The sequence below is a fragment of the Barbus barbus genome (assembly GCF_936440315.1).
Source record: "Barbus barbus genome assembly, chromosome: 1".
Classification (NCBI taxonomy): Eukaryota; Metazoa; Chordata; class Actinopteri; order Cypriniformes; family Cyprinidae; genus Barbus; species Barbus barbus.
The window spans coordinates 14,095,006-14,122,812 of record NC_136729.1 but is presented as its reverse complement, the minus strand read 5'-3'; the positions used below and the strand labels follow the sequence as shown (position 1 = coordinate 14,122,812).

Sequence of the window (27,807 nt, the reverse complement as noted above, 5' to 3'; positions counted from 1 at the left end):
ATGAACAAGGACAAAGATTTTTTTACTGATGTGCATTACATGCATATTTATAGCACACAATCTTTACAGTATTACTGTAAAACAGCTATCACTAACTTGATCCATATTCATAATAATGCAAATGTAATCAAATAACCAATTGACATTAAAATTGTTTAGCTGAGTCGGTGAAATACTTCAACTAAGCCATACCAAGGGCCTGTCTGTTGTAATCATGAGTTCAGTGTTACTTATTCCATTCGAATAAAGATATATTGTCTTATTAAAGGAAAAAAAAAGTATGGGGTGTGTGTGTGTGTGTGTGTGTGTTATTGTCTGAGAGAAAGACAAGGAGAGAGGCTCCCAAACCGGCCCGGTTATTTCCAAAAAGATCAGTAATAAGTTACTTTACCTCAAACAGACATTTGATACACTGTTTTTGTTCATGTATAGAAGAATTACATGATGAAAAAAAAACAGGCCAAATAATTTGTATGTGGTAGGGAGTTTTTATTTAAAGGATAACTCTGGTATTTAGCACTTTGAGTCTCTTTTCTGGTTTATGGATGAACTAGAGTAGTGGACACAGAAATGTTGACGATGGGTCCTGTCTCGACTATTTGACTCGTTTAGATTCGCCTTTGACCGCTTCAGTGGCTGGCTACGAGCATTCACAAACATGTCCTTAAAACAACCCTTAACGTTCGTGTTCAAAACTGTGCAACTCACCGAGTGGTTAGTGGTATTCGTTGATGATTAAAAACAAATAGCGTAGCGAAATGCAGTTTCTGTCGTGTTTTATTTGGCATTTTGTAAAATCCCATTGATTTCTGTTGGAGGACTCAGTGCTCGTTGATATTACTGCGCTTCAGACTCAAATATCGAGCGGAAGTTTATACGCAGTTGTGAGGTATCTGAAAAAATAGTTCCACTATAGCAAATAACACGGATTGAAATCATACATTGCGCCGATATATTTGTTTTTAATCATCAACGAACACCACTAGCCACTCGGGTGAGTTGCACAGTTTTGAACACGAACGTTAAGGGTTGTTTTAAGGACATGTTTGTGAATGCTCGTAGCCAGCCACTGAAGCGGTCAAAGGCGAATCTAAACGAGTCAAAAAGTCGAGACAGGACCCATCGTCAACATTTCTGTGTCCACTACTCTAGTTCATCCATAAACCAGAAAAGAGACTCAAAGTGCTAAATACCGGAATTATCCTTTAACTGCGAGCCAACTATCGTCACGTATGTAAGCATGAATGTGCCAGCATGACATTAACGGCCTGAGTACAAAAATAACAAACAAGCATAACCAAATATTGCTGAAAATGATGGACAGTCTGCTGATGATTTTATACACATCGTTTTGTAGATGGATGAAAACAGATTTTATCTTACCTTTTCCAAATGAACTCCAGGCACGCCAGGCAAGTTCTTCATGTGATAATCTCGTTATTTTCCGAAGCACGCGGTTTGTCATCTCGCGTGATCTCGCTAATCCATTTTCGGTGCAAGATCAGTCTGACTATATTGAATCACGTTATCTCAACATGACTGAATTTAACAAATGTTAATTTGTTGAATTTCATGCTTATCCTACATTATTTTATCACGTTCACCTTTGAAACATGAAATAATTTTGTTAAAATTACACGTTACGCTTGTTTTAATGTAATAACCAGCTAATTTCCTTTTTTTGAGTGAACCAGGTTTTAAAAAAAGAAAAGTAATACTTTTATTTAACATTGGTTCATTAAATTGATCAAAAGTAAAAGAAAAGACTTATCAAGTCTTTTATATTTATCAAAAGATTGATCAAAAAAGATGACAAAAGACACAAACACATTACAGATTTCTATTTTGACTAAATTCTGTTCTTATGAACTTTTTATTAATCAAAGAATGCTGAAAAAAACTGTTATCAGTGTTTCCACACAAATATTAAGCTTCATTGTTTTGAACACTGATATTTAAAAATGAGATGGAATAGAAATTGTTATTTTAAATTATTTCACAATATTACTATTTTACTCTTTTGATCAAATAAATGCAACTTTCTAAGCATAAGAGACTCCATGTCAATTTTCCAAGGGGAAAAAAAACAAAACATTTTAATGATCCCAAACCGTTAGTCAAGCAAAAAGGGTTTGTACACAAAAATTTGATGACAGAACTGTCCCACTGGGGCAGATTTATCATTTTGCATGACGCTGCAGTCAGTCTGCCCAACAGGTGCAAGGAAAACATAGTCAGACATAAGCTGTGATGCTTAGTCAAAGAAAACAACACAAATCTCTCTGTAGTAAACACACTCACATATGCAGTGACATTTTACCACCAACAGAGGGTAATGTAGTGCCACAACACGTGTTCTCACAAGGTTTTGGATGGTGATGGTAGTAGAGTCTAGAAAAAATATCTTAACCTGAGGTGGAATAAATCAAATTTAATTAAATCCTTGTTTATCCAAAGAACATCAGCATTGGGTGCATCTATAAATTAAGGAGCTGAATTGTTAATATGATCTGATATACATGATCTGAAACTGCTGAAAGGAAACTGACAATGTACAATAAATATATTTTCAAAACTTTTTTCAGGGCGCCCCTTTTTAGCAAGTCATATTCTGGTAGATTGCATAACTACACCATCTGGGCCTAAAAAGCATCTTTCTCCATCGACGGCCATTCAATAGCTGTATATTAAAACCAGCTGTGACAAAACTGAATTGTTTTTTTGTTTTTGTTTTTTGCGCAAGGAACATATAAATTGAAAAGATTTTATTATATATTATAGTACATCTTTAACAGGTACTCAGTGTTATTATTCTAATTTATTTTATTTATTTATTTTACATTTTTCTTTCAAATGCAGACAATGATTTGGAAATCTGACATCTTTCCTTATGTTTTTTTAATGTAAAATGCTAATTGGCAACTGAAAACATTTACTTCACTATGTACTTATGCACCTAATGTGAGCCTTCATTTTCAGTGTGACAATTAAACCAGAAGCTGTATCAACCACTTAGTAGTGAAGTCAATGCAGCATGTTTATAAGTGTTTATTGTTGCATTCTCATACTGTGTACTGTTTCACATTCTATTTTAAAAAGAGTAGGTGGCATATACTGCACAGTAAGAAGTACATTATTGTTCTATTCTGAAAACAGCCAGTTTCTTGCGGAGGTGAACATATGATAGCTGCAGTATGCTGGAACGTATACATTTCAGCCCACTAGTATAAATGCATCCAAATCAAGCACATGCAGTCCGAGTCTTGGCACGTAGTTACATTCATAATGGCAATGCAGAATCTGATCTGACAGCACATGTATGCACCGGCCCGCCTTTGCATATATTCTCCAGTAGGTGTCAGACCTGTTTTGGAAATTCTTAAAACCATTTCAGAAGAGCTTGACCTTTGCTCTGGTTTCTGACTTGTTGTGATCCAGGATCTTTGGCTTTTAAGTAACTTTAAAAAAAAAAAATATAATAATAATAAAAAAAAAAAATCCTGACCCAGTTCTATATGCTTATTTCTCACTATTATCATGGTCTTGTGTTTCTGTTAAAACAACAGAGCATAGCACAGATTTTACAGATGTTGGACATATTACTGCCATTCAAAAGCTTGGGTCAGTAAGATTGTTTGTTTTTTTTTTTTTACATTATAAGTATTTAATACTTTTATTAATCAAGGACACCTAGACTGATCAAATGTGAAAGTAAAGTATAGCGGCCAGTTTTCACCATGGAGTAAATGGATTTGCAATTTTTATCTTACAATTCAGATTTTTTTTCACATTTCACAAGTGAAAAAAGTCAGAAATGCAAGATACAACTCTTACTTTCTCGCAATTCCGACCCCCCTCCCCCAGAATACTGAGTTTATATTTTGCAGTTCCTTTTGCTTGTTTCAGCCACAGAATAAAAATAAAAAAGGTATTTCAACTTTTAATCTTACAATCCCACTCTTGTTCTCACAAACGTAAGTTTATATCTCACAATTCAGACAGGTTTTCTCAGAATTTCTAGTTTAAATCTCACAATTCTTAGACACAAGTGTAAATTGTGAGATATAAAATCAAAATTGTGAGAAAAAAAGTATGAAATGTGAGAAAAAAGTTGCAATTTCCTTTTTTTATCCCATGGTGGAAACAAGCAAGTAAAGACTTTTACATTGTTACTATAGATTTCTATAATATAAATGCTGTCCTATTTAACTAATATTAATCAAAGAATCCTGAAAACCAACCATCATGGTTTCCACAAAAATATTAAGCAGCAAAACAGTTTTGAACATTGACAATAACAAGTAATGTTTCTTGAGCACCAAATCACCAAATCAAATATTAGGATGATTTCTAAAGGATCACGTGACACATGGAGTAATGGCTGCTGAAAATTCAGCTTTGCCATCACAGAATTAAATTAAAATAGGCAATAGTTATTTAAAATTTTAGCAATATCTTACATTATTTTTGTTTTTACTGTATTTTTTTTGTCTTGGTGAGCATAAGAGACAAGAGCATAAGTGACTTAAAAAATCTAAACAACCCCAAATTTTTGAACGCTAGTGCAATTACACCTGAATTCAGTACAGACATAATAATAAAGTATTTTTAAGCAATACATAGAATGTATTAGAGTCTCCTCAGGCTGTCTGGGAGACTAAACATTTTACTGAAGATGCTGAAGACGTAGCTCTGACACATGTGGTTCCTACTGAGGACGTGCCACTGCCTCATACCAGCAGTGTCTTAATGACATCACTGACGTTGTCATAGTGGCGACAGGTAATTTGTCAAATCTCAGTCTGATAAGACATTTTCACCTCATGTGTGAAAACTTTGTTTTCAGCACATGCCTTACAAAGACTCCAACTCTGATTAGCATCTGTTTGAGACAGCTACACATCTGCACTGTGGCTGAGGCGACTTTTGGGAAAAGATGTTACTCGTGATACCTGGTGCATCCTATGACCCCGGCACGGGCAGAGAAGAGATCTGCGAAGCTCGAGCATCGTTGCAAAGAAAGATGTAGAAAAGAGGGTCTAGAAGGGTGTTGAGGCTGGTGAGCCCGTAGCAGATTCGATAGTAAAGGTAGAGAGAAACTTCCACCAAACACTGGTCTTTTTCACTTTCCGTGAGAAGCAGGGTGACAAATCTGTAGGCGACCACCAGATGATAGGGACCAAAAATGACAATGATGATGACAGTGATGACAACCAGGGTTGCGACAATCCTGCGGCATTTGTGATCCGCGACAGATGGGGAATTTCGTAGAGTCAGCCCGATTTGGGCAGAGGTGTACCTGAATGTGAATAAGAGGAAAGAAAGGCCTAAAGGTTATGAATGATATAGTTATGATTGTGTTTACGATAACATTCCTTGTCATCTGTGCAGTGGCATATTTGATGGCATGCTAATTCATTCCTAGGCCTGTGTGCTGAGACAACATGTTTCTAATGTGGCAATAAAAGGGGTTGGTAAAACATTTTTCACACGTGCCAAGTTCTTAGAAATATACTCGTACTCTCAGTATTCATGTTGGTTTATACTATATATACTGTATATATATATATATATATATATATATATATATATATATGAAAATATATTCTTTACACCCTGAATACATAATACAAGTGCATTTCTTATTTTTAAAACCATTTAAAAATGTTTTAAAATGTTCCATTTTCAAAGGAAAGGCAAAGCAAGTTTAATGGTAATTCAAAGTGCTTTACATAAAAAGCATTTTAAAATAATCATAAAAGATGATTAAGTAATAAAATTAACAACAGTAAAAAAAATCAAAAATCAAAGGTAGAATTCTTTTTAGAAATATTATTAATTATTTATACATATACATCACTGCATTAAGGAGTCATTTTACAACCTAAACTAATCCTATCTTGTCATAAAATGGTCAAATCATCTTATTTTAAGAGGGGCACATAGGGTCAGCAGATGCCCTCCCTGTGACATCACTTGCTGTTTTATGTGATTTTGTCTGCATATTGGTTGCACCACATTGATTTGGCTAACAATTTATTTTATTTTGAATATTAATAATATTAATACATTTCTAAGAAATAATAAACTATGTGATATGGGTTTCTTTTAGGGAATTTCATTCTTTTAATGGTAACATATGTATTTTTCTTTTTCATTATGACATGAGGACAGTTGCATTGCCCTAGTCTCACGTAGCCAGACCTTTCCCAAGAGGCCAAATGACTGACAGGTAAAGCAACCAATCACGTTTTGTTTTGTGCCGTGTCATGTTTATGGGCGTGCAAATGTCTCCACAATAAAGGACCAATGTGTAGAACTCTTGGATGTATTTTAAAGAGTCTATGCTGTGAACTTTACTAATCTAAATATCTTAAATTGTGTTCTGAAGACGAACTAAGCTTTTACGGGTCTGGAACGACATGGGGGTAAGTGATTAATGACTAAATTTTTATTTTAGGGTGGAGTAACCCTTTAAGTGTTTCCAGTAAAGTGTGCCATATGCATCAGATGTTCAGCCAACAGTCCGTGGGTGTGACGTCTGAGGCTGAGACTATAGCATCGCCCTGACATTGACCTCATGACCCCCCATAAAAATATAAATGAATTTTATTTAAAAGTAAAAAACAAATACTTATTGTGGAAGAGGTGTAATGCACGTGAATAGCATTCGTAAATAAATGATTAGATTTGGACTAAAAAGAGCATTATTTTATTGACCCAGGACCACCCACACATGATCAAAAATGCATTTCACTTACCCTAGAATAGAGCAGGGCTTCAGAAACCCTAAAGCGACAGTGGCGATGTTAAAGTAAGCATATCTGGTGCTCACAGGGTACTGCTCCAGGCACAGCTTTTTCTGGGGCTCGAACACAGACGGGTAGAGGCCAGTCAGGCAGAACAGAAATATCAAAGTCCACACTACTACACCAGAAAATGCTGCCACCCGCACTTTCCGTACTCCACGGCTGCTGAGAGGGTACACGATCGCTAGACAACGGTCCAGGGCGATGAGGCAAAGAAAAATGACACTGGCATAGAGGTTAACGTAGAAAACGTAGCCCACTAGCTGGCAGGTCACAGACCCGTAAGGCCAGTGGTGGTCTCCCTGCAGGTAGAGGATCCACAGTGGCAAGGTGAGTAGCTGGAGAAGATCTGAAAGCAGTAAGTTTAGGATATAGACCAGCTGACAGCTGCCTCCTCCTGACCGGCCTAGCTGGAACAGTCCCCAGAGGGAGAGCAGGTTAGCTGGGAGTCCAATAGAGAAGGCAAGGCTGTAGATGTAGGTCAGACCTACTCTGTCATTTGCCAGAGGGATTTGGCAGCTCCCATTGGTCAGGTCTGTGGAAAATTAGAAGAATAATTTTTTGAATTTTAAGAATAGTTCAAATAAGTGACCAGTAGGAATGCACAATATATGGGTTCCATATTGGCAATCAGGAGATATTAAAAAAAAAATTTGTAAACACATTCATTGGTATGAATCAGTATTGGGCATATATTGGTTTATACTGGATATTTAATTGTTCATGCTCATTTGCCATATATTTTTACATTTAGATTACCTTTGCTATCATCTTACACACACAGAGTGAATCTTTAAAAACACTAAGAATTTAACAACATTTAAAATGTTATGTTTAGTAAATTAATATACACTACCATTTGGGGTCAGTAAGATTTTTTTATTTTAAGAAATTTATACTTTTGAGCAAGGACACATTAAAATGATCAAAAGTGTCATTAAAGGCTTTTATATTTCTATAAGTTTTCTATTTCAAATAAATGCCATTTCAAACAGAATTTAAAAAAAAAAGGTTTTAAGAAGAACAGCGGTTTTTAACATTCATACATTCATAACATAAATTTAATTAAGACAGAAAAAAAGATATATAGAAAAAGAAATGTTTATGGAGCAGCAATTTGGCATATTAGGCTCATGTGACACCGAAGACTGGAGTAATGATGCTGAGAATTTAGCTTTGTCATCACAGGAATAAATTACTGTATTTTAATCAAGTAAAAAATCTTACTAAACCTGTCTTTTGTATTTTTTTAATGTTGTAATGTTAAAGAGATACTTCAACCAAAAATGAAAATTCTGTCATTAATTACTCACCCTCATGTCGTTTCAAACCTGTGAGACCTTCGTTCATCTTCGGAACACATATTAAGATAGTTTTGATGGAATCTGAGAGCTCTCAGACCCTCCATAGACAGCAAGGGTCCTTACATGATCAAGGTCCAGAAATGTAGCAAGGAGATCGGTAAAATAATCAATGTGACATCAGGGGTTCAAATGTCATTTTACGAAGCTACGAGAATACTTTTTGTATGCAAAGAAAACAAAAATAATGACTTCAACATTTCGTCTCCACTACGTCAGCGTAGCACCATTTTGGAGATTGTCCGCTGGACAGAAACTGTGTGCGCTTTTCTGTGTCAGCCGCACCGTGCGGATACGTCTGCTATGAATATTTATGCTTTGATTTGAACAACAACAGCGCAACCGATATGTGGCAGACACAGAAGCGCGTACGCAGTTTCCGTCCAGTGGATATTCTCCAAAATGGCGCTAGGATGACGCGGAGGAGACGAATTTGAATAAAGTCGTTATTTTTTTCTTTTCTTTTGCGCACAAAAAGTATTCTCGTAGCTTCGTAAAATCACGGTTGAACCCTATTTGGATCTCCTTGCTATGTTTCTGGACCTTGATTGTTTAAGGACCCTTGCTGTCTGTTGAGGGTCAGAGAGCTCTCAGATTCCATCAAAAATACCTTAATTTGTGTTCTGAAGATGAACGGAGGTCTTACGGGTGTGGAACGACATCAGGGTGAGTAATTAATGACAGAATTTTCTTTTTTTGGGTGAACTATCCCTTTAAATTCACTTAAAATGAATGATTTTAATTTGTAGTGTTTTTCTTTTGACAAACTGCACTAAATTTTAATATTGAACAAAACATGAAAAAATGACTGGCTTGTCAATATCAGACATGACTTACTCAGAAGCATGGTTTCTATGGTTGTGACTTGTCCATGGCATTTGCATCTTCAAAATGTTCATTATACATATTGAATCAAACCACTCCTCCAATCACCTCAGACAGTCAGTGGTTAAGCAACCTGAGTAGAACACAGAAATGTCACACGATACCGTTTCACTATCAAACAAATGTCTCCACAACAATTAATAGACAACAAACTGGTTGTTCCAGAACCTATGTATATATTTATTAAAAAGGTAAATATTCTCACCTCGTATAGGTCTGGAGAGCGTCTTCTGCATGTCCAGTTCCAGCAATGAACCTGTGTCTGCATTAGAGTGGAAAGTTCTGCCGTGTCCAACCAGGGGCTTGTCTGGCTTTTTGATAATTTCCCCAGCAGGAAGCCACTTCTACTGCTTTTGAGCAGCAACATCCTGAAGCCTTTCTCCTTCAGAACAAAAACACCCTCCTGTCTGCTGGCTATTATGTGAGGCAAAGATATGACAGAGTCCAGGCTGTTCTTTCAGACGGAAGGGCCACTGAGAGACAAGCTGTAACACCCTTACAGTCGTTTCCATGTCCCCTGTGACACCCCTCTGCCCCACGCCCCCCTGCTCTAGCTTACTGGCCTGCACTGGAATTTTGACTGGTGTATCTAAACAATATAAAAGCAAAGTTCCCTAACAATATAAGTTTTAAATGCCAGTGTACATTTATGAGCAAAGTAATCCTAATTTGGTTTTGTGATGCATACCTTGCATGCTTAGTTAAACTGATTAAAACATGATTCATTTTTAAACATACATGAGTGTTAGGAATGCTGCTGATTCCCAACAGTGGAGGCTTTTATTCTGCAGATGTGAACTTGTGGTAAATGAATGAATGCAGGAAAGAATTCATGACCTGAGATAAGAAATACCAGGAAGTGGATTAGAGCTGAAACAAGCAAAGAAGTTGCTGATTGAACCTTTAATGATGATTTAAAACACATTCACAGTGGGAGGGGTAACAATATGAAGGCTGACATGGAAATACATGTGGTTGGCTTCTATACAGACACTATATTACGTTGATTAAAGAACATATAAAGTGTTGAGGATTTTGTAACACTTTCCCTTTAAATCTTTGCTGGGGTGCCAGACAGGTATAAATACTCTGTCAAAATAGTTACGTTTTGTTCCCTTCTAAAAATCAGTACTTAGTCAGGTCAAAACAAGTCATAAGGGAAGTGAACAAAGGATACATGCACACACTACTTCACGAATACACCCCAAAAAGAACAGCATCAAGTTTGTAAGAATTTAGTGCACAAAAAAGTACAAAGATGGCTATACTTCATTTTTCAATTTATTAGTCATAACCATAAAATAAGAAACATGCTTGTTGATATCTCATCTGGTACTGATAATCCTAATATATTGATAAACAATATTCCGGCATTGCATTTACAAGTTGTGGCCAGATCAGATTTTTTCCCCCATTCTACAGTTGATTTGTAAACACTGGTTGTCATAGTAATAAAACAAACTCAGGTTCACTAAGTGTGAGATTTCCCCATTTACATATTACATTCATGCATTTAGTAGACACTTATATCCAAAGCAAATCATATTGCATTCAAAGGTATACATTTGATCAGTGCATGCTTTCCCTGGAAATAGAACCCATGGCCTTGGTGTTGCTAGCACCATGCTACAGGAATGACTTTAGCAGTACATGTTTTGAAGCCGGATCTGCAAAAAAAATCTAATATTTGGCTGCTGCATTTAATTCAGTGTTTCATCAGCTTTTCAAAAAGTACATATAAAATGTTCAAGCTCAATTCATTCCACCTTCCTCTTTTTGATTGACTTCCTGCAACACAAAAGCTTGCAGACATATATTGAGATCAAAAGAGCAATTACAGTGAACGTCAGTAGAAAAGCCAATACATCTACGCTATGATAAGAGTACCAAGGCAAGTTATTCCCCTCTGAGCGAAGATGAGCTGCTCCTTTGTGTCTAATAACATACTCAATCCAAAAAGTGGTGCTTTCAAGAGGAGTCAAGGGTTGATCGCAGTGCAGCTCTGATAGTTTGCGGACACTGCTTCGGTACAGAGGGTTCTCGAGGACGTCTTTGAGGGCTTCGAGGAATTCTTGTGATGTAAGTGTTGCGACTTGAAGAACTCGAGCCGCACCTCGAACCTGCAGTCGCAGAACGTTGTCATACTGGTCAAAGAGGAGCGGCAAAGCTAAGACGGGGACTCCGTGGTAAATAGCTTCGTACATACCATTGGTACCCCCATGAGATACAAACGCACGAGTCTTTGGATGGCCCAGTAGATCATTCTGAGGAAACCACTCTAGAAGTAAAGTGTTGTTTCCCAGAGTTGAGGGTCGTTCCCCATGGTACCTCCACAAGACTTTCTGAGGGATCTCAGCAAAGGCTGTAGCAATGGCCTCTGTGATCGCTGTAGGAAGAGCGACGACTGTTGTTCCCAAGGACATGATGACCACTCCATGCTCCCCAGAGCTCTGCATAAACTCTTCCAGCTCTGCAGGAAGTGTTTGAGCCGGCTGACATTGAAAGCCACCAATGTAGACAACGTTAGGCATGGAGGGCCGTGGAAACTCAAAAACAAAGTCCATTCTCATCAACCAAATGTCAGCAGATTGCTGCATTGACAAAAGATCAGTGCCAGGCGGGAAATGGTGTTCAAGCAGTTCACTGTAAATGGGCACGATGATGTATCGCTCCTGGAGAAGGCTAAACAGATACCGTAGGAAATTTTCAGTCCGCTGTAGGAAGTTCATTTGGTCATGGAGCAATGAATTGTACATTGGGACGTAGGATGGAGGTGAGGGTGCAATTTGCATGTGAGCATCTCCTGCATTTAGCCAACGTACATTGTAAACCATGGGGAGGTGGAGGAATTTGGCTAACAGGACACCGGCTGGGAATGCAGGATCTGTTAGCAGCAGGTCAAACTTAGCTTCTCGCAAACGTTTGACAAGCGCTGCATCGTCCAAAATGGCAGAAATCATTTGAAGCGCTCCATTGTGAAATACCTTTAGGACATTGGCGATATCTTTCTGCTCATTCAAGAAACGGAAGAAAGGCGACATCCTTTGTAGCTCCAGTGACCTCTCTAACAACATCTTGAAGTAGTCAGGGCCCACATCTTCGGTGTCCATTGGGTTGACCGTGATGGTGCTGTGGAGGGAAGAATTCTCTTGGATATACCAACTTTTAGACGAACGCACTACGGTAAGGCTATGACTGTGGCTATGGAGTTTTCTCAAAATGATTTTCATGTTCACCCAGTGGCTGCAATCCTCAGGCCACACCAGGATATTTCCACCAAGACAGCAGCAGATCACAAAGAGTAGGCAAGTGAGTGAAGATAGCTGTTTGAACTTCATCTTTCAGAAAGCTGAAAAAACAAAAAAGGAGCGCACAAGATGTTTACAATATTACATCGGGCCATTTTATTCCAAAATAAATACACAGACATTTCACATATACAAAAGACATTATTATGATAACACATTTGGTATGTTCAAAATGGAAATATAAACAGGAAACTCTTGTGGGAGACTGAGATTTAATATGGAAATGTTCTCAAGGAGTCATTTTGCATTTGGAATTTCTAATGAATAAATCATTTAAAATAATAATAATAAATAATATATAATAATATTTAATTGTAAATCTTAATAATATTCAGATTTATTTTACATTAAAAATTACATTACATATTACAATATAAAAAAACCCCAGTATGAATTAACATAAGCTACATAAACAGCATGAGCTTACTGGAACAGTTGTAAATTTAATTTGACCATATAAATACAACCTTTTAAAATATCTTAATGTTCACCAATAAACATTTCTGACAGCACATTAAAAGAAAAAATCTCATTTCAAATCAGAATGAGTGCATTTTTGTTTTTGTGTTGGATTCGTCCTGCATCTATCACTGTTTGTGTTTTTAGAGAATAATCCATTTGTGAGATGGAACAAATGATACTGGATACTCTGAGCAGTGTGCCAATGTCCTGATCTTGAGGTAATAAGAACAAATGCTCTGGAGTTCTTAAGAGTTCAGTACAAGATATCTGTCTCATCCTTAATGGCCAAGTACTTACTTTTAGGAACTGGTCTCTTTCTTTCACTGTAAAAAATGGCTTATCTTACTTGGTAATTTTGTTTTGTTTCTAGTCAAAATATCTAAAAATTCTTACATCAAGATACTTTTACTAGATGAACAAAATGATTTAAGATTAGTGCTGTCAAACGATTAATCGCATTCAAAATAAAAGTTGTTTATATAATAAATAATAACTATTTCATAACTAATAATAACTATTTCTTATGTGTAAGTAAGTTTTTTTTTTTTTTTAGCATGTGTGTTTGGCAGTGTTATTTTTTAGGATTAGGCTACTGATAAACTATACTGTCGTGATTTGTATTTGTTATCTATTTTAATTTTAGTTAAATAATGTCTGAATCTATTATGTCTTTATAGGTCTTTTATTAAGTTTTAGTTTTATTTAATTTGAGTTATTTTAATACTTCAACAAACTAAATGGAAATTATATATATATATATATATATATATATATATATATATTGAATTTATAAATGTGGGCCGTCAGGGGAAGCAGGGCCTTCTCTGCTGGCCCTATAAATAAATTCAATTGTGTGAAAAATGTTTAGGTATCATTTTCATTTGTGTAATGTCCACAAAATTGCCTATGATTAGTTTAGTTGAGGTTGAACTGGAAAAAAAAGTCTATGGCCAGCACTACAGATAGTGCTACCCTTTTGTTGAAAGAAGTCATATCTGATTTGTTACGAGCATTAGTGACAGAATCATCAGCCAATCAAATTTTGACGTTCAATGACAGCCCGCCCTCTGGGTCCAGCTACGTGCCCAGTGCTACCCCCAGCGTTAGACCGCCCCTTTAATCAGGGATTTCTAAGGAACGAAAGTAAACTAAAAGAAAATGACAGCTGCAGTCATCGGCGCCTACATCAGATCTTGTTGCCGATCTACTAAAATCGTCTTTTTCAAGGCGCTCTTTTGCAGACAAAAGAGAATAACTGAGAAAGGAAGACCTACACCCAAAGTGAATTCGCTAACAAAGGCCAGCAAAGGTTTTATGCACCATTTCAACGATTGCAACTATGAGTGGCTAACAGCTAGCACCGAGCACAAGTTATATTGTTGCCCGTGTTATTTTTCAATCCGAGTAAAGTGGCATGGAATGATAGACCCATGGACTTTATTTACAAGTGACAGGAAAGGGCTTTATTATTTGATGAGTATTGTATCATGCACATTGCTATGGAGGTGTAGGTGGTGTGTTGATAATACTGGTGTGGTGTGTGGATGTCCAGAGTTTGTACAGTTGTACAGTGATGTGAATGTGCACAGTATTGGCGGATTACTTTTACTGTGCATGTAGGGAAATTAACTCTGCATTTAATCCACCCCAATCTAGCCTACTGTTGAAATTGTTGATCAGCCATCATTGTTGTTGAGAGCCTGTGTGCGGCATAATATGTGCATTATATGCATATAGCTGCGTTAGCTGTGACAGAGATAAGATGTGTGCATGTAGTTTACAGTTGCTTACTGAAGGCCCTGACTGAAACCCCACGGTACGCCACTGTAAATGTGTATTTATATACAGGTGCTGGTCATAAAATTAGAATATCATGAAAAAGTTGATTTATTTCAGTAATACCATTCAAAAAGTGAAACTTGTAAATTACATTCATTAATTACACACAGACTGATATATTTCAAATGTTTATTTCCTTTAATTTTGATGATTATAACTGACAACTAATGAAAGTCCCAAATTCAGTATCTCAGAAAATTAGAATATTGTGAAAATGTTCAATAGTGGCCTTCAGCTCTTCTGAATTGTTGGGTCTGGCGTATTGCATCTTCCTCTTCACAATACCCCATAGGTTTTCTATGGGGTTAAGGTCAGGCGAGTTTGCTGGCCAATCAAGAACAGGGATACCATGGTCCTTAAACCAGGTACTGGTATCTTTGGCAGTGTGTGCAGGTGCCAAGTCCTGTTGGAAAATTAAATCTGCATCTCCATAAAGTTGGTCAGCAGCAGGAAGTATGAAGTGCTCTAAAAGTTCCTGGTAGACAGCTGCGTTGACCTTGGACCTCAGAAAACACAATGGACCAACACCAGCAGATGGCATGGCACCCCAAACCATCAATGACTGTGGAAACTTTACACTGGACCTCAAGCAACGTGGATTATGTGCCTCTCCTCTCTGCCTCCAGACTCTGGGACCTTGATTTCTAAAGGAAATGCAAAATTTACTTTCATCAGAGAACATAACTTTGGACCACTCAGCAGCAGTCCAGTCAAGACGCTTCTGACGCTGTCTCTTGTTCAAGAGTGGCTTGACACAAGGAATGCGACAGCTGAAACCCATGTCTCGCATACGTCTGTGCGTGGTGATTCTTGAAGCACTGACTCCAGCTGCAGTCCACTCTTTGTGAATCTCCCCCACATTTTTGAATGGGTTTTGTTTCACAATCCTCTCCAGGGTGCGGTTATCCCTACACTTTTTTCTACCACATCTTGTCCTTCCCCTCTCTATTAATATGCTTGGACACAGAGCTCTGTGAACAGCCAGCCTCTTTAGCAATGACCTTTTGTGTCTTGCCCTCCTTGTGCAAGGTGTCAATGGCCGTCTTTTGGACAACTGTCAAGTCAGCCTTCCCCATGATTGTGTAGCCTACAGAACTAGACTGAGAGACCATTTAAAGGCTTTTGCAGGTGTTTTGAGTTAATTAGCTGATTAGAGTGTGGCACCAAGTGTCTTCAATATTGAAAATTTTCACAATATTCTAATTTTCTGAGATACTGAATTTGGGACTTTCATTAGTTGTCAGTTATAATCATCAAAATTAAAGGAAATAAACATTTGAAATATATCAGTCTGTGTGTAATGAATGAATCTAATATACAAGTTTCACTTTTTGAATGGTATTACTGAAATAAATCAACTTTTTCATGATATTCTAATTTTATGACGTGTATATATATAGTTGTTATTTTGGTGTTTGGCTTAGTGTTATGTTAGAATCATTATTATACTCTTACACCTTTTGTTCTTATATTTTGAATTGTTTTTAGCTTTATTTTTTCATTTAAATGTTAAGTTTTGAAATTGTTGTATGCAGTTGTAATTTTTATTTAATTTCTTTATTTTTAAAATGTGTATAGGTAGTATTTATAAAGTTTTAGTTTTGGATCTGTTTTTAGTTGTTTTAATACTACAATTGATTGCTTCTGTTGTCCTCATTTGTCTGCTAAATGACTTAATAATAATAACATATATGTGTGTGTCCAGTGTATATTTATTATGTATATATAAATACAAACACATGCATGTATATATTTCAGACAAATGTTTAAATAAGTTATATTAAATATTTTTATAATATAAATATAGAAATGTATATACACATGAAAATATTTTCAAAATATATACTGAATGTGTGTGTATTTATATATGCATAAATAAACAGTACACATACATATATTATGTAAACAAAAACTTATTTTGGATGCGATTGTTTGACAGCACTACTTAAGATATTTAGTCTTGTTTCCAGGAAAAAACTAAATTAAGTGCATTTTGCATAAAACAAGTAAAATTATCTGCCAGTTGTGTTAAGAATATTTTACATACCCCACTGGCAGATAATTGCACTTTCTTTTTTTTAAGAAAAATGCACTTAATTTAGTTTTTTCCCCTGGAAACAAGACTAAATACGACTTAAGTAATTTTGCTTGTCTAGCAAAAGTATCTTGATTTAAGAATTTAAATTTTTTTTGGACTAGAAACAAGCCATTTTTGCAGTGTTCCTAAACCCCACATCCCCTCCAGCTCCTCCCGTTGGCTTTCTCTCTTCATCAATCTGCCCTGTCACGGTGGATTTGCAGCACAAACATTCACGTTCAGCAGAACAGATGGGCTCAAACACCCAATTAATCCTTAACAAAAAAAAAACATGCCTTCAGGAGGCTTTTCAGCAAGCTATATCGTGCCATGTGCCCATATATGAAGGAGTGAACATTTTAAACATTATGATAACATTTTTTAAATCATCAGATTTTTTTTTTTTTTTTAGCGCATTAGTATCTACTTATCTTTGTTTCAGGCATTAGCAGTATATGCGGTGAACTAAAACATTCAGGAAGTTTTACTTTACCTTTTGTATGACTCTGTTGATGCTCCGTCTGTCTGGTGCAAACACTGCCAAAACAAGCTTTGGATTTCCAAAATTTATACTGACGCATTCAACACAGATATGATCATGTCCAACCACACTGTATAAGACATGCTAAAACAGGCAAAAGACTGCCTTCGTCAAACCCACTTTCTCGTACTTTGTAACCCGAGATGTAAAGTGGCCTGTGGTCAAAAATTTGGATCAGCTTTCAGTCGGAAAGAAGAATACAAATCTTCCTCATTGATTCTCAGTTATCCCTAATTTGAGTCAATGTGAAGTTTTAAGTTTTGAACCGAATCACGAGGCAAAACTGGGGCACGGCAAACGAAAGTCAAAGGAGGGCTATCAATACTCAGCTCACACAAGGCTTTGTTTGTCAGAAAACAGCTTGGATTGGTTACTCTTAGAGTGAAATGCATGTATTCATTAATTTACAGACATTCCAAAGGTCGCTAATCTGTTCTGTTTACAGTTTGTACTTCAGATTAATATCATGCATTTATTACATTATATTAATTTTATTTAAAATGGTCACTTTGATTTACACCATTACCATTTTAATAACACAACTGATGTAAATACAGGGATTATGATTGCAACCAACACCACTATCATGTTTAAAAAGCATTTTAAAATACATTGTAATGCAGAATAGCAAAATGTGATTTTTCTTAAATATTTGGCAGCAATACAGTCTTGCAGTTCTGATTTGGAAATCTGGATCAACTACTACCAAAAAATTATTCTAATCCTGCATTGTTTTTTTTGCAAAGATCCACTAAAGAAAATTTAAAGAAAAAAATAAAATAAAAATACAACTAAACCGAACTTGCTAAAGCGTTTAAAAGAATTACCAGACTACGGTAGATTCCAGGAAGTTCACTGAAGGCCAATCAGAATTGTGAACTTTGCTGCATTCTGCAGAAACAAATTACTTAACACTGCAAAATATAATTTTCCAAAATAGTTATTTTCCAGCAAAAATTAAACATCCTTAAATGGTTACTCCACCCCAAAATGAAAATTTTATATGCAAAGAAAACAAAAGTGACTTTATTCAACTATTCGTCTCCTCTGCGTCACCGTAGCGCTATTTTGGAGAGCAGCCGCTGGACGCAAACCGTGTACGATGTTCTGTGCCTGCCGCACCACGCAGATACACCGTTTTCGGTCAAATCAAAGCACAAATAAACGTAGAAGAGGTGAGGTGCAGCATACACAGTTTGCGTGCAGCGGACCAAAATGGCGCTAAGATTAACAATTAACAGGTTAAGGACAATTTTCATTTTGGGGTGGAGTAACCCTTTAAAACTATTATTCTACCTGATAAACATACATTCTACATGTGTACATTCTGAGAATTGTTTTTAACTTCATCAAATAGGCCAGTTTTAGCTTGTTATTAGTATTAACATTCACTAAAATGGTTAGATTTATGCTTAAAATCAGTTTTTTTTTTGCTAAAGAGTTAGTTCCACAGAATATATTTGAGTTTGTTTTTCTATCAATTTAAAATTTAATTTCCACAGAGACTTTTTATGTGATTTGACTTTAAATAGCATTAAATGGAAACAAACATCTACATAACATTCAGTCTAAAAATCTTGAAATCAGTTTAACCATAGAATTGTGCTGTGCATTGCTATAGAGGCTTTTTTAAAAAACAAAAAAATGGTAAAACAAAACTTGTTAAGCAAAACTTACTTTTCTGTGCCAAAAGCCGAGACTTTGCAGTGTTGAGTTGGCTGAGCAGCACACCTTGTTTTTCTGTATTGGTTTACTAACTGTTCAGAGTGTTACGGAAGGAAGACTCAGACTGCGTGACGTAATGTGAACAGGTATTTATTGACAGACTTAGAGGATATGGAATGAGACAGGTAAGTGATGATTCTAGGATGTTTCAGAGTTCAGGAGGAATGGTAACTTGGATATCCTTTTCTTGACAGGAGACACGGAACAGGAGTTGACCACACACACACACACCTCACCAATACAGTGGATCAGGACAAGACTCGGGAGCTGACAGACTTGGGATCGCTGGAAGACACACTTGGGATGAACCACAGCATGTAAACGAGACGGTAAGCATCAAGCATAGAGGTGGTCCTCTTCATAGGAACGATTCACGTAGCATGTAACAAGACCAGACACTAGAGTGCTGTGAGGTGTGTGTATTTGTAGCCGTGTTGATGAGTGAACAGATGACGTGCAGGTGTGCTCAATCAATAGCTAGGTGAAACCAGGTGCGTGAGTGCATCGTGACTGGTGGAGAGCTGACAGATCCGTGACACAAAGTTCAAATGTCCAGTGTTATTTTGACACTCAAAGAGGTGAACTGAATCAGGATTTTATTTAATGTTTAAAATAACTGGGTACAACTATTAATTATGGTTAACCTAAAAATGTTATCCTCAAACTTATTTTCAGAACCAAGTGAGCAAGAAGAAATCAACAAATGTCTTCAACTTAGACACGTGAAGAAGTCTTAAACAGTCCAACAAACAAACAAGCTTCCAAATCATCTAATTAAGACACATACGAACAACTTGTACATGACTTGTCTTGGAAAGATCTCAATCATTCAGTTTTGTTAGCTGTGGTGAAAAGGAGGCAAGCTGCCAAAAGCAACAAAGGCAGGTGTAATTGATTACTAGGCTCCAGGCTATGACTCACTTCATGGACTTTATCACAAAGCCACAGCTTCCTCTTTCCTCTATTACTTTCTATAGTTCATATTACCTGGTACAAAAACATTCTGCCTCTGGGAATACTAATGTTATATTTTTGGAGCTCACTGAGAATCGCATCTTAATGATTTCTCATATTTTGCAAACTTCTATGGGTGCTGCCTTGTCCTGAACAAACAGCAAATTTGCTTAAAAATGAAATGAACATAGTGAATATGTGTGCAGATGTACATAAGATTTATGCATGTACATTATGATATATGGTATCCAGAATCAATGTCCAACTCCAACAGTATATAAAAAAAAATCACTTCCTCCACCAATGGAAAATCTCAACCAACTTCCACAGTGGATTAATCTGATCATCAGTTAACCCACTGTTGTTGTTACCTGTGTTGTCACAACAGGTTTTGGGGCAGAAACCACTGGGGGAAAGGCGAAGACCGCAGGCGGAGCATTAACCACCATTAGAACTGTACTTCGTCTTTTTAATTCCCTTGCTATTTGGCACCAGGAGCAAATGTTGCAAAAGGTCACATACATGCAGTCGGATGCCAACCCACCCTGTAAAGAAGCAAATCATAAGTTGTTCAGAAATGTTTAAGTTTACTCTTGTTCATCTGAGAAAAATTGTTCATGTAATTGGATGAGGAAATGGAAAGCCCAGACACATTTTTACTCAATTATTATGAGCCAGAAATATTCAGGAATGTATAAAATGTGGTCAGTTCATTTTTAACATACATATATTTAACATTTTACACAGGGACTTGTATCAATGCATGGTGGTTGCGTAATGATAAAAAACATCACTATTTTTCTCTCTACAATCATTGTACACTGAATACACGTTGTCTCATTCTACTATTCAACATTATATTAAACACTAAAGCAATTATGAAACACTAATCAGTTCCTTACACCACAAGTGTAAAAGGTAACAAAGTAATAACATTGTTTTATGTGACATATTCATGTAAAATAATCTTGTCCTGAGAACATTCAATCTTTAAAATCTGTCTTTATATACATACATGGCTGCCCATAGTCAGTGAGTTTCTTTTCAGCAAAAAATGGGCAAATATGATGGCACTGAAATTTCACTTGAGTGGTCAGATTTAGGATGAACTAGGTGAAACTATATAATACAAAACCACTACAGAAACCACTCATATTCATGTAGTTAGACTGTGCTCTTCACTAATGTACTTGCATATTTACACAATTAGCTTACCCTTATAAATGAGGTTCTGTGGTGGTGTGGTATAGAATAGTGCCTCGACTAAAGAAATCCAATTTTGGACGAGTTGTGATTGTGAACATGAGTTTATTTCTTAATTTAATATGAGATAAAAACACAGTGTTCAGCAAAATAATGAAAAAGAACACATATCTTTGTATCTTGAACTTCATGCAAACAAAACAACGCAAACAAGCGATTCTGATCCTTTTCGAACATTCACAAAGATTCACAAACTCACAAGTTATCAGTTTGAAAAATCTGACGAATCCTTCGCTGAATGAACTCACAGAATTCACAGTGAATTGAAATATGTACTTTGTATTCACAAGATATTATTTTACAAGAAATATTCACAAGATACTGTTTTCAGCAATGCGTGTACTTCAATTTGACTCTGCGTAGTTTAACATGCAATAATAATAATACCGTATAAGATTTCTATCAACTGAAAGCATAAGGTTATCCGATGCCATTTTCAAAGCACAACGCAAAACTGACATTTTATTCAATCGGCTCTTCAATGCGCAGTGCCAAAATAAAAGCTTACTTATTTTAAGTTTAAAAATGATGAAAATTCATAAAGGTAAATTTTAGCATTGTCCAAACCCGATTCCAAAAAAGTTGGGACACTGTACAAATTACGAATAAAAAAGGAATGCAATAATTTACAAATCTCATGAACTTATATTTTATTCACAATAGAATATAGATAACATATCAAATGTTGAAAGTGAGACATTTTGAAATGTCATGCCAAATATTGGCTCATTTTGGATTTCATGAGAGCTACACATTCCAAAAACGTTGGGACAGGTAGCAATAAGAGGCCGGAAAAGTTAAATGTACATATAAGGAACAGCTTATTTGCAACTTATTAGGTCAATTGGCAGCATGATTGGGTATAAAAAGAGCCTCTCAGAGTGGCAGTGTCTCTCAGAAGTCAAGATGGCAAGAGGATCACCAATTCCCCCAATGCTGCGGTGAAAAATAGTGGAGCAATATCAGAAAGGAGTTTCTCAGAGAAAAATTGCAAAGAGTTTGAAGTTATCATCATCTACAGTGCATAATATCATCCAAAGATTCAGAGAATCTGGAACAATCTCTGTGCGTAAGGGTCAAGGCCGGAAAACCATACTGGATGCCCGTGATCTTCGGGCCCTTAGACGGCACTGCATCACATACAGAAATGCTACTGTAATGGAAATCACAACATGGGCTCAGGAATACTTCCAGAAAACATTGTCGGTGAACACAATCCACCGTGCCATTCGCCGTTGCCGGCTAAAACTCTATAGGTCAAAAAAGAAGCCATATCTAAACATGATCCAGAAGCGCAGGCGTTTTCTCTGGGCCAAGGCTTATTTAAAATGGACTGTGGCAAAGTGGAAAACTGTTCTGTGGTCAAACGAATCAAAATTTGAAGTTCTTTTTGGAAAATTGGGACGCCATGTCATCCGGACTAAAGAGGACAAGGACAACCCAAGTTGTTATCAGCGCCCCGTTCAGAAGCCTGCATCTCTGATGGTATGGAGTTGCATGAGTGCGTGTGGCATGGGCAGCTTACACATCTGGAAAGGCACCATCAATGCTGAAAGGTATATCCAAGTTCTAGAACAACATATGCTCCCATCCAGACGTTGTCTCTTTCAGGGAAGACCTTGCATTTTCCAACATGACAATGCCAGACCACATACTGCATCAATTACAACATCATGGCTGCGTAGAAGGAGGATCCGGGTACTGAAATGGCCAGCCTGCAGTCCAGATCTTTCACCCATAGAAAACATTTGTCGCATCATAAAGAGGAAGATGCGACAAAGAAGAACTAAGACAGTTGAGCAACTAGAAGCCTCTATTAGACAAGAATGGGACAACATTCCTATTCCTAAACTTGAGCAACTTGTCTCCTCAGTCCCCAGACGTTTGCAGACTGTTATAAAAAGAAGAGGGGATGCCACACAGTGGTAAACATGGCCTTGTCCCAACTTTTTTGAGATGTATTGATGCCATGAAATTTAAAATAAACTTATTTTTCCCTTAAAATGATAAATTTTCTCAGTTTAAACATTTGATATGTCATCTATGTTGTATTCTGAATAAAATATTGAAATCTGAAACTTCCACATCATTGCATTCTGTTTTCATTCACAATTTGTCCCAACTTTTTTGGAATTAGGTTTGTATTTTTAAGTCGACTATAAAATAATTCATACTCTCTTTTTATTTTAAAATATAATAGTATTATCACACTTTATTATTTTATAAAAAAAAAAAAAAACTAAATAATTAAAGTTATACTAATATTATTATCACCATTATTAATTTATTTTTTATAGTTATATTTAATGGGTTACACATGCAGTGTGAGGACCAAACCAAATCTCCAGGTGCTCTTACGAGAGCCAGTCTGAAAAACTTATGAGCACCCCTGCATATTCACTTCTCAGAAGTAAATATTAATAATCCTTAACTTTTTGTAAATGGTCTCTCCTTTTTTGACAAATGTTTTAATAACAGTTTTATAAGAACCTCCTTTAATGTTGGTTCCAATCCTCCATGTAAATCAAAATGGCTTAAACATCATTGTATTTCTTAGCTCAGCATTTGGATATTACCATATAAATGTAATTTCTAATAAAGTAAAACTTTATTTGGGGGGCGAGAGAGAGTACACATTTCAGCTTATGAATTTTTTTTTTCTGTTATAACAGTATGTTGCACATTTTGATGCACTGATGACGGGGTAGAGGGCTTTCACATAAAACATGGCTTCCCCACTCAAATACAGATGCAGAAAGAGTGTTCTCCTTATGGACAGTTTGAACAAAACCAAAACTAGGAACTGTGTGGCTGTGGAAGAAACATTAATATCCATCATGATGGTGAAAATGGCTAGCCCCCTAACCCTGTAATCAAGGGATCAAAATGTGCAACACACACTTTCAACACAAAACACCACTCATAAACTGAAATGTGCATTCACACACACACACACACACACACACACACACACACACCCCCCTTGACATACATGCTCAGGACAAGTTCTGCAGTCTTACTGTATGTGTACAGTATCTACATTCAGCACTGCTGTTCAGTTGGCTTGTTTGGGGCCAAATTTAATTTGTATTTGTATATACTTTTTAAAAATATATAAAACAATGAATTTGTCTATCTTTTATCAGATTGTTGTAATTTTTATTTTTGCTGGTCAATTATGAACAATAGGTAAAATTGAACTGCTAGCAAAAACTTGGGAGAATTGGGTGTGGCCAAGGGGCCGGTGCTGCAAATAATCGAGCGGCTCCTCCCCTAACAGATGTAATCTCAGTCCAAACTTTTGATATAACTTGAGAGCCCTGGAAATTCATATACTATAGTATATAATAAGAATACCATGTCCAAATCAAAATGGTATTGATGACAGACTCATGGAACGTTTTGGTACTTTTTTGAGCAACACATACCTGTATGCCATATCGATTTCTCACAGAAGCCCGCAGTGCCATAGATACCGGAGGGGTGCAGCCTGGAGTGATGCAGACACAACTGTCAATCATGGGCAGACAGAAAAACTCCCCAAAATCTGATGCTGTGGAACAAATAAAGCAGAAGGGGCACCATATGGCGAAGCAGCCTGGAGAGAAGTAAATACAAACACAGATGAATTATTTAATGAATCACAGCTTGTGACAAACCAAAACATGATAAGCAAGACAAGTCGCTTCAAACTCACAGACATTGCAGTCATCAAAACATCCACAGATTCCAGTGCTCCACTGGTTTGAGCTCACTGCTATCACAGGACCGAGCTGAGGCTGCTGAAATATCATGTTTGTTGATATACAGTCACTGGAAGGTGGATGCAGAAATTAGGTAATATTTAAATACATTTGAACATGCTATCTCTATATTTTTAGGTGGTTCCAAATGATGAAATATTATTTTGCCTTTCTATGATGAACAAACTTAGAATTAAGAACTGATTCATTAATGATAGAGCATTGATATGAACTCACCTCGCTCCTCTCACACAGAAATGTCCTCTGTATTATGGATTCACAATTCAAAAAGAAAGAAGTCAAGCTTTATTTGAATACAAGGAACAAAATTTCCTTATTACATATATTTTTTGCATATAGGTTCCCCTCAGGATCTGAAAGATAATAATGCTGCAGGAAAAGGTCATATTGTTATTTTAAAGTAGATGGAGCTTGACACCCATAAGCCTCATTCATTTTCACTGAAGAAATTCACATGTTTGGACTGACATGTTTTTGAATGCTCAGTTTTCAATAAACTATAAACTCAAAAATCTGATGAAGCTGGTTGCCTTAAAATTTTAAATTGGCTCAACTTTTTTTTTTTTACAGTGTAATATCAGTTCATTAGTTAGTATTGCTCAGTCAGTCACTACTTATTTGGTCGTTTTCTTGTGAGCTTTTCAGTCCCAGTTTCTATTCATATTTTGGAAGAGTGGAAATGGCAGCCTAAGGGTTGAGTAGATATTTCTAAAGTTTAATGTGAAAGAAACAAAAACAAACAAACAAATGAACAATGTTAAAACATAATGCAAATGCATATGTTTTTGATCAGCTTTATTGAATGTCCTGACATATTTTTTGTATTTTCTACATTCAATCATTAACAGGTCTGCAAAAACACATACTAAAACATCTTTTAGTGATATCAAACCTCCAGTGTCACATATCAATGGCTGAATATAACAACTTTCTAACTACAGTGAAAATCATATGCATAATATTTTACACAGATACAGCATGTGAGGTACATTGGAAAGAATTTGCTATCTCCAAAAACTAAAGCAGATTAAAACAATCTATAATAAAATTGTGACACTAAACATGATGCAACATTAAAATCCCAAATCTGAGTATTTCCTAGGAGAATCCATTCTTCAGAATTTTTCACTTCATGGATTAAAGCTGTACACCACCAATATGCAAAACACGTTTCACTACAGTGCCATGCCGAAGGGCTGATCTCAGATCAGTGCGTGTGGGAGGAAGATCAAGAACTGTGATTATAACCGCAGAACAAGCAAGTCTTTGTTTTTTTGACTGAAACGACTGTGATCCGATAAGGACAAAGAATGCTTGTGAAAATGATAATGAAGGTGAGGAAGATGGCGGCGATCTTTAGGTAGGCCTGTTGTTGATCAGAGTGACAGGATGGAGTCTTGCCTTCATCTCCCGTCTGATCTGACACCATGAGCACGGTCCGCAGAAGAAAGAGTACACACAGTCATTGCAGATAGAGTCCTGAATGAGGAAAAGAGGAAATGTTAAACAAAATGAACCGGAATATAAGATCCTTGACTCTTATAACCTCTTAATATTCCGTATTCACTTTTCTGCTGTTGCATTACAGTATATTGTTATAATGCGATTGTGTTGGAATAACAGTTTCTAATAAGACATATAAGGCTTGATTGATTAAAAATGCATCTTTTTGTCATTCTTTTTTTTTTTGATCCTCACCGTGATGCCATAACGTCGGCGTGTGGAAACCCTCATGGAGAGAGTGATTGGGGGAATGCACCCGCAGCTGTCCAGGAGAGGGAGACATAGACATTCTCCATGGTCTCTGGCTGTGATGCAGGCAAAGCAAGGGAAACACCACACAGAGAAACAACCTGCAGAAGTACCACTGATTAATTATTCTTCATCAGACCATCAGATTGATTGGAAAGCAAAGGTTACACATTTTTTTGAATTTTTATATTGGAATTAGTTTTATTGAGTTCTTAACATCCACACAAAAATATAGACACACACAAACTCACATTCATTGACGTTGTCGCATTCACAGATGCTGGTGCTCCACTGGTCTGATGCAGCAGCCACTACCAATGGCTTGGGCTGTTGAACCACCATCTTGGTTGCCATGATGAATATTTTCCAGATTCAAGAACTCTGAAATCCAAAAATCAAATTAAGATTCTAATTCACAATTCTAACACTTAATTAACAGGTAACTTCAAAAGTCATACACTATGTAAAACATAAGTATATTAATTTTTTTAAAAATATCAAATAAAAAATAAAATATTACAATTTGTAGCAGATTTGGTCTTACCTGGGAGAGAGAGGCAAGTTGAGTAAGTGACTGACACTTGAGAGGAGGATGCTGTCTTTTATTTAGAGGGGGAGGGAGGAATGTCTAGACATAGATTCACATTCATACACGTGCAAACATACGCCCATAGTAAAGGATACTTATCAAAGAACAGCTTTCTACACGTGTTCTCATCAGACCAGAGCACAGTAATAATGAGAAAAATGTCAAATATGCCAGAACAATAGATTTCGAAAAATTGACAAGAAATACCAAATGTGAAGGACTTCAGGTTCAAGTAGAGTGACTGTTAAAGTGTTTTGATCTCTGCAGTGTGTCTTTTGGAATTAAGAAATTACCTAAAACATGTACAATGACATGAAATAAATGACACTTTGTACTTTGTACAGTGTCTGCTGGCATGTACTTATGTAAATATTAGTAAACATTTGGATAAAAATCATCTGTTATCCTGCAAATGACTAATCACATAAAATAATATTCAGGCGGTGTACAGCTTTGTGTGAATATAAAATAAAATTCT

General features: G+C 36.4%; 4 protein-coding genes across 5 annotated transcripts in view; all 4 read right to left on the bottom strand.

Moving 5' to 3' along the window:
* The window catches only part of LOC306871236 (RNA-binding protein FXR1-like), a 33,823-nt gene extending 30,817 nt beyond the window's left edge, over nt 1-3,006 (bottom strand). Inside the window, exon 1 of the mRNA XM_079419024.1 lies at nt 1,692-3,006. The gene's annotated coding sequence lies outside the window, so the exon portion shown is untranslated. The remainder of the gene's footprint in view (nt 1-1,691) is intronic.
* Nucleotides 3,007-4,489: 1,483 nt separating this feature from the next.
* On the bottom strand, nt 4,490-9,344 carry LOC306883557 (putative G-protein coupled receptor 132). Its single transcript, XM_079438895.1, has 4 exons — nt 9,261-9,344; nt 9,008-9,128; nt 6,762-7,344; nt 4,490-5,299 (listed from the first exon to the last, which is right to left on the bottom strand). Exons 2-4 carry the CDS (start codon nt 9,015-9,017, stop codon nt 4,963-4,965), a joined length of 930 nt encoding a protein of 309 aa, XP_079295021.1. The 5' UTR covers nt 9,018-9,128; nt 9,261-9,344; the 3' UTR covers nt 4,490-4,962.
* Nucleotides 9,345-9,945: 601 nt separating this feature from the next.
* Nucleotides 9,946-19,043, bottom strand: LOC306864737 (UDP-glucuronosyltransferase 2A1-like). Of its 2 annotated transcripts, none has more exons than XM_079408938.1 (2): nt 17,235-17,315; nt 9,946-12,404 (listed from the first exon to the last, which is right to left on the bottom strand). In XM_079408938.1, exon 2 carries the CDS (start codon nt 12,391-12,393, stop codon nt 10,813-10,815), a length of 1,581 nt encoding a protein of 526 aa, XP_079265064.1. In that variant the 5' UTR covers nt 12,394-12,404; nt 17,235-17,315; the 3' UTR covers nt 9,946-10,812. The 2 variants fall into 2 exon arrangements, with proteins under 2 accessions (XP_079265064.1, XP_079265065.1); XM_079408939.1 differs by lacking the exon at nt 17,235-17,315 and adding an exon at nt 18,960-19,043 and having other exon boundaries at nt 9,952-12,404.
* Nucleotides 19,044-25,684: 6,641 nt separating this feature from the next.
* On the bottom strand, nt 25,685-27,316 carry LOC306852280 (cornifelin homolog B-like). The gene is made up of 4 exons (XM_079388994.1): nt 27,285-27,316; nt 26,992-27,121; nt 26,687-26,841; nt 25,685-26,467 (listed from the first exon to the last, which is right to left on the bottom strand). Exons 2-4 carry the CDS (start codon nt 27,092-27,094, stop codon nt 26,345-26,347), a joined length of 381 nt encoding a protein of 126 aa, XP_079245120.1. The 5' UTR covers nt 27,095-27,121; nt 27,285-27,316; the 3' UTR covers nt 25,685-26,344.
* Between the last annotated feature and the right edge of the window lie 491 nt (nt 27,317-27,807).

Excerpts from the sequence above, each read along its gene's own strand:
- LOC306883557 (XM_079438895.1), bottom strand. Across the intron at positions 5,300-6,761 it reads AAGCCCTGCTCTATTCTAGG|GTACACCTCTGCCCAAATCG; the intron begins GTAAGTGAAATG and ends ATTCACATTCAG.
- LOC306864737 (XM_079408939.1), bottom strand. The coding sequence starts at position 12,393 with ATGAAGTTCAAACAGCTATCTTCACTCACTTGCCTACTCTTTGTGATC.
- LOC306852280 (XM_079388994.1), bottom strand. The coding sequence starts at position 27,094 with ATGGCAACCAAGATGGTGGTTCAACAGCCCAAGCCATTGGTAGTGGCT. Across the intron at positions 26,842-26,991 it reads ATGCGACAACGTCAATGAAT|GTTGTTTCTCTGTGTGGTGT; the intron begins GTGAGTTTGTGT and ends GTACTTCTGCAG. Across the intron at positions 26,468-26,686 it reads GCCGACGTTATGGCATCACG|GACTCTATCTGCAATGACTG; the intron begins GTGAGGATCAAA and ends TTCCTCATTCAG.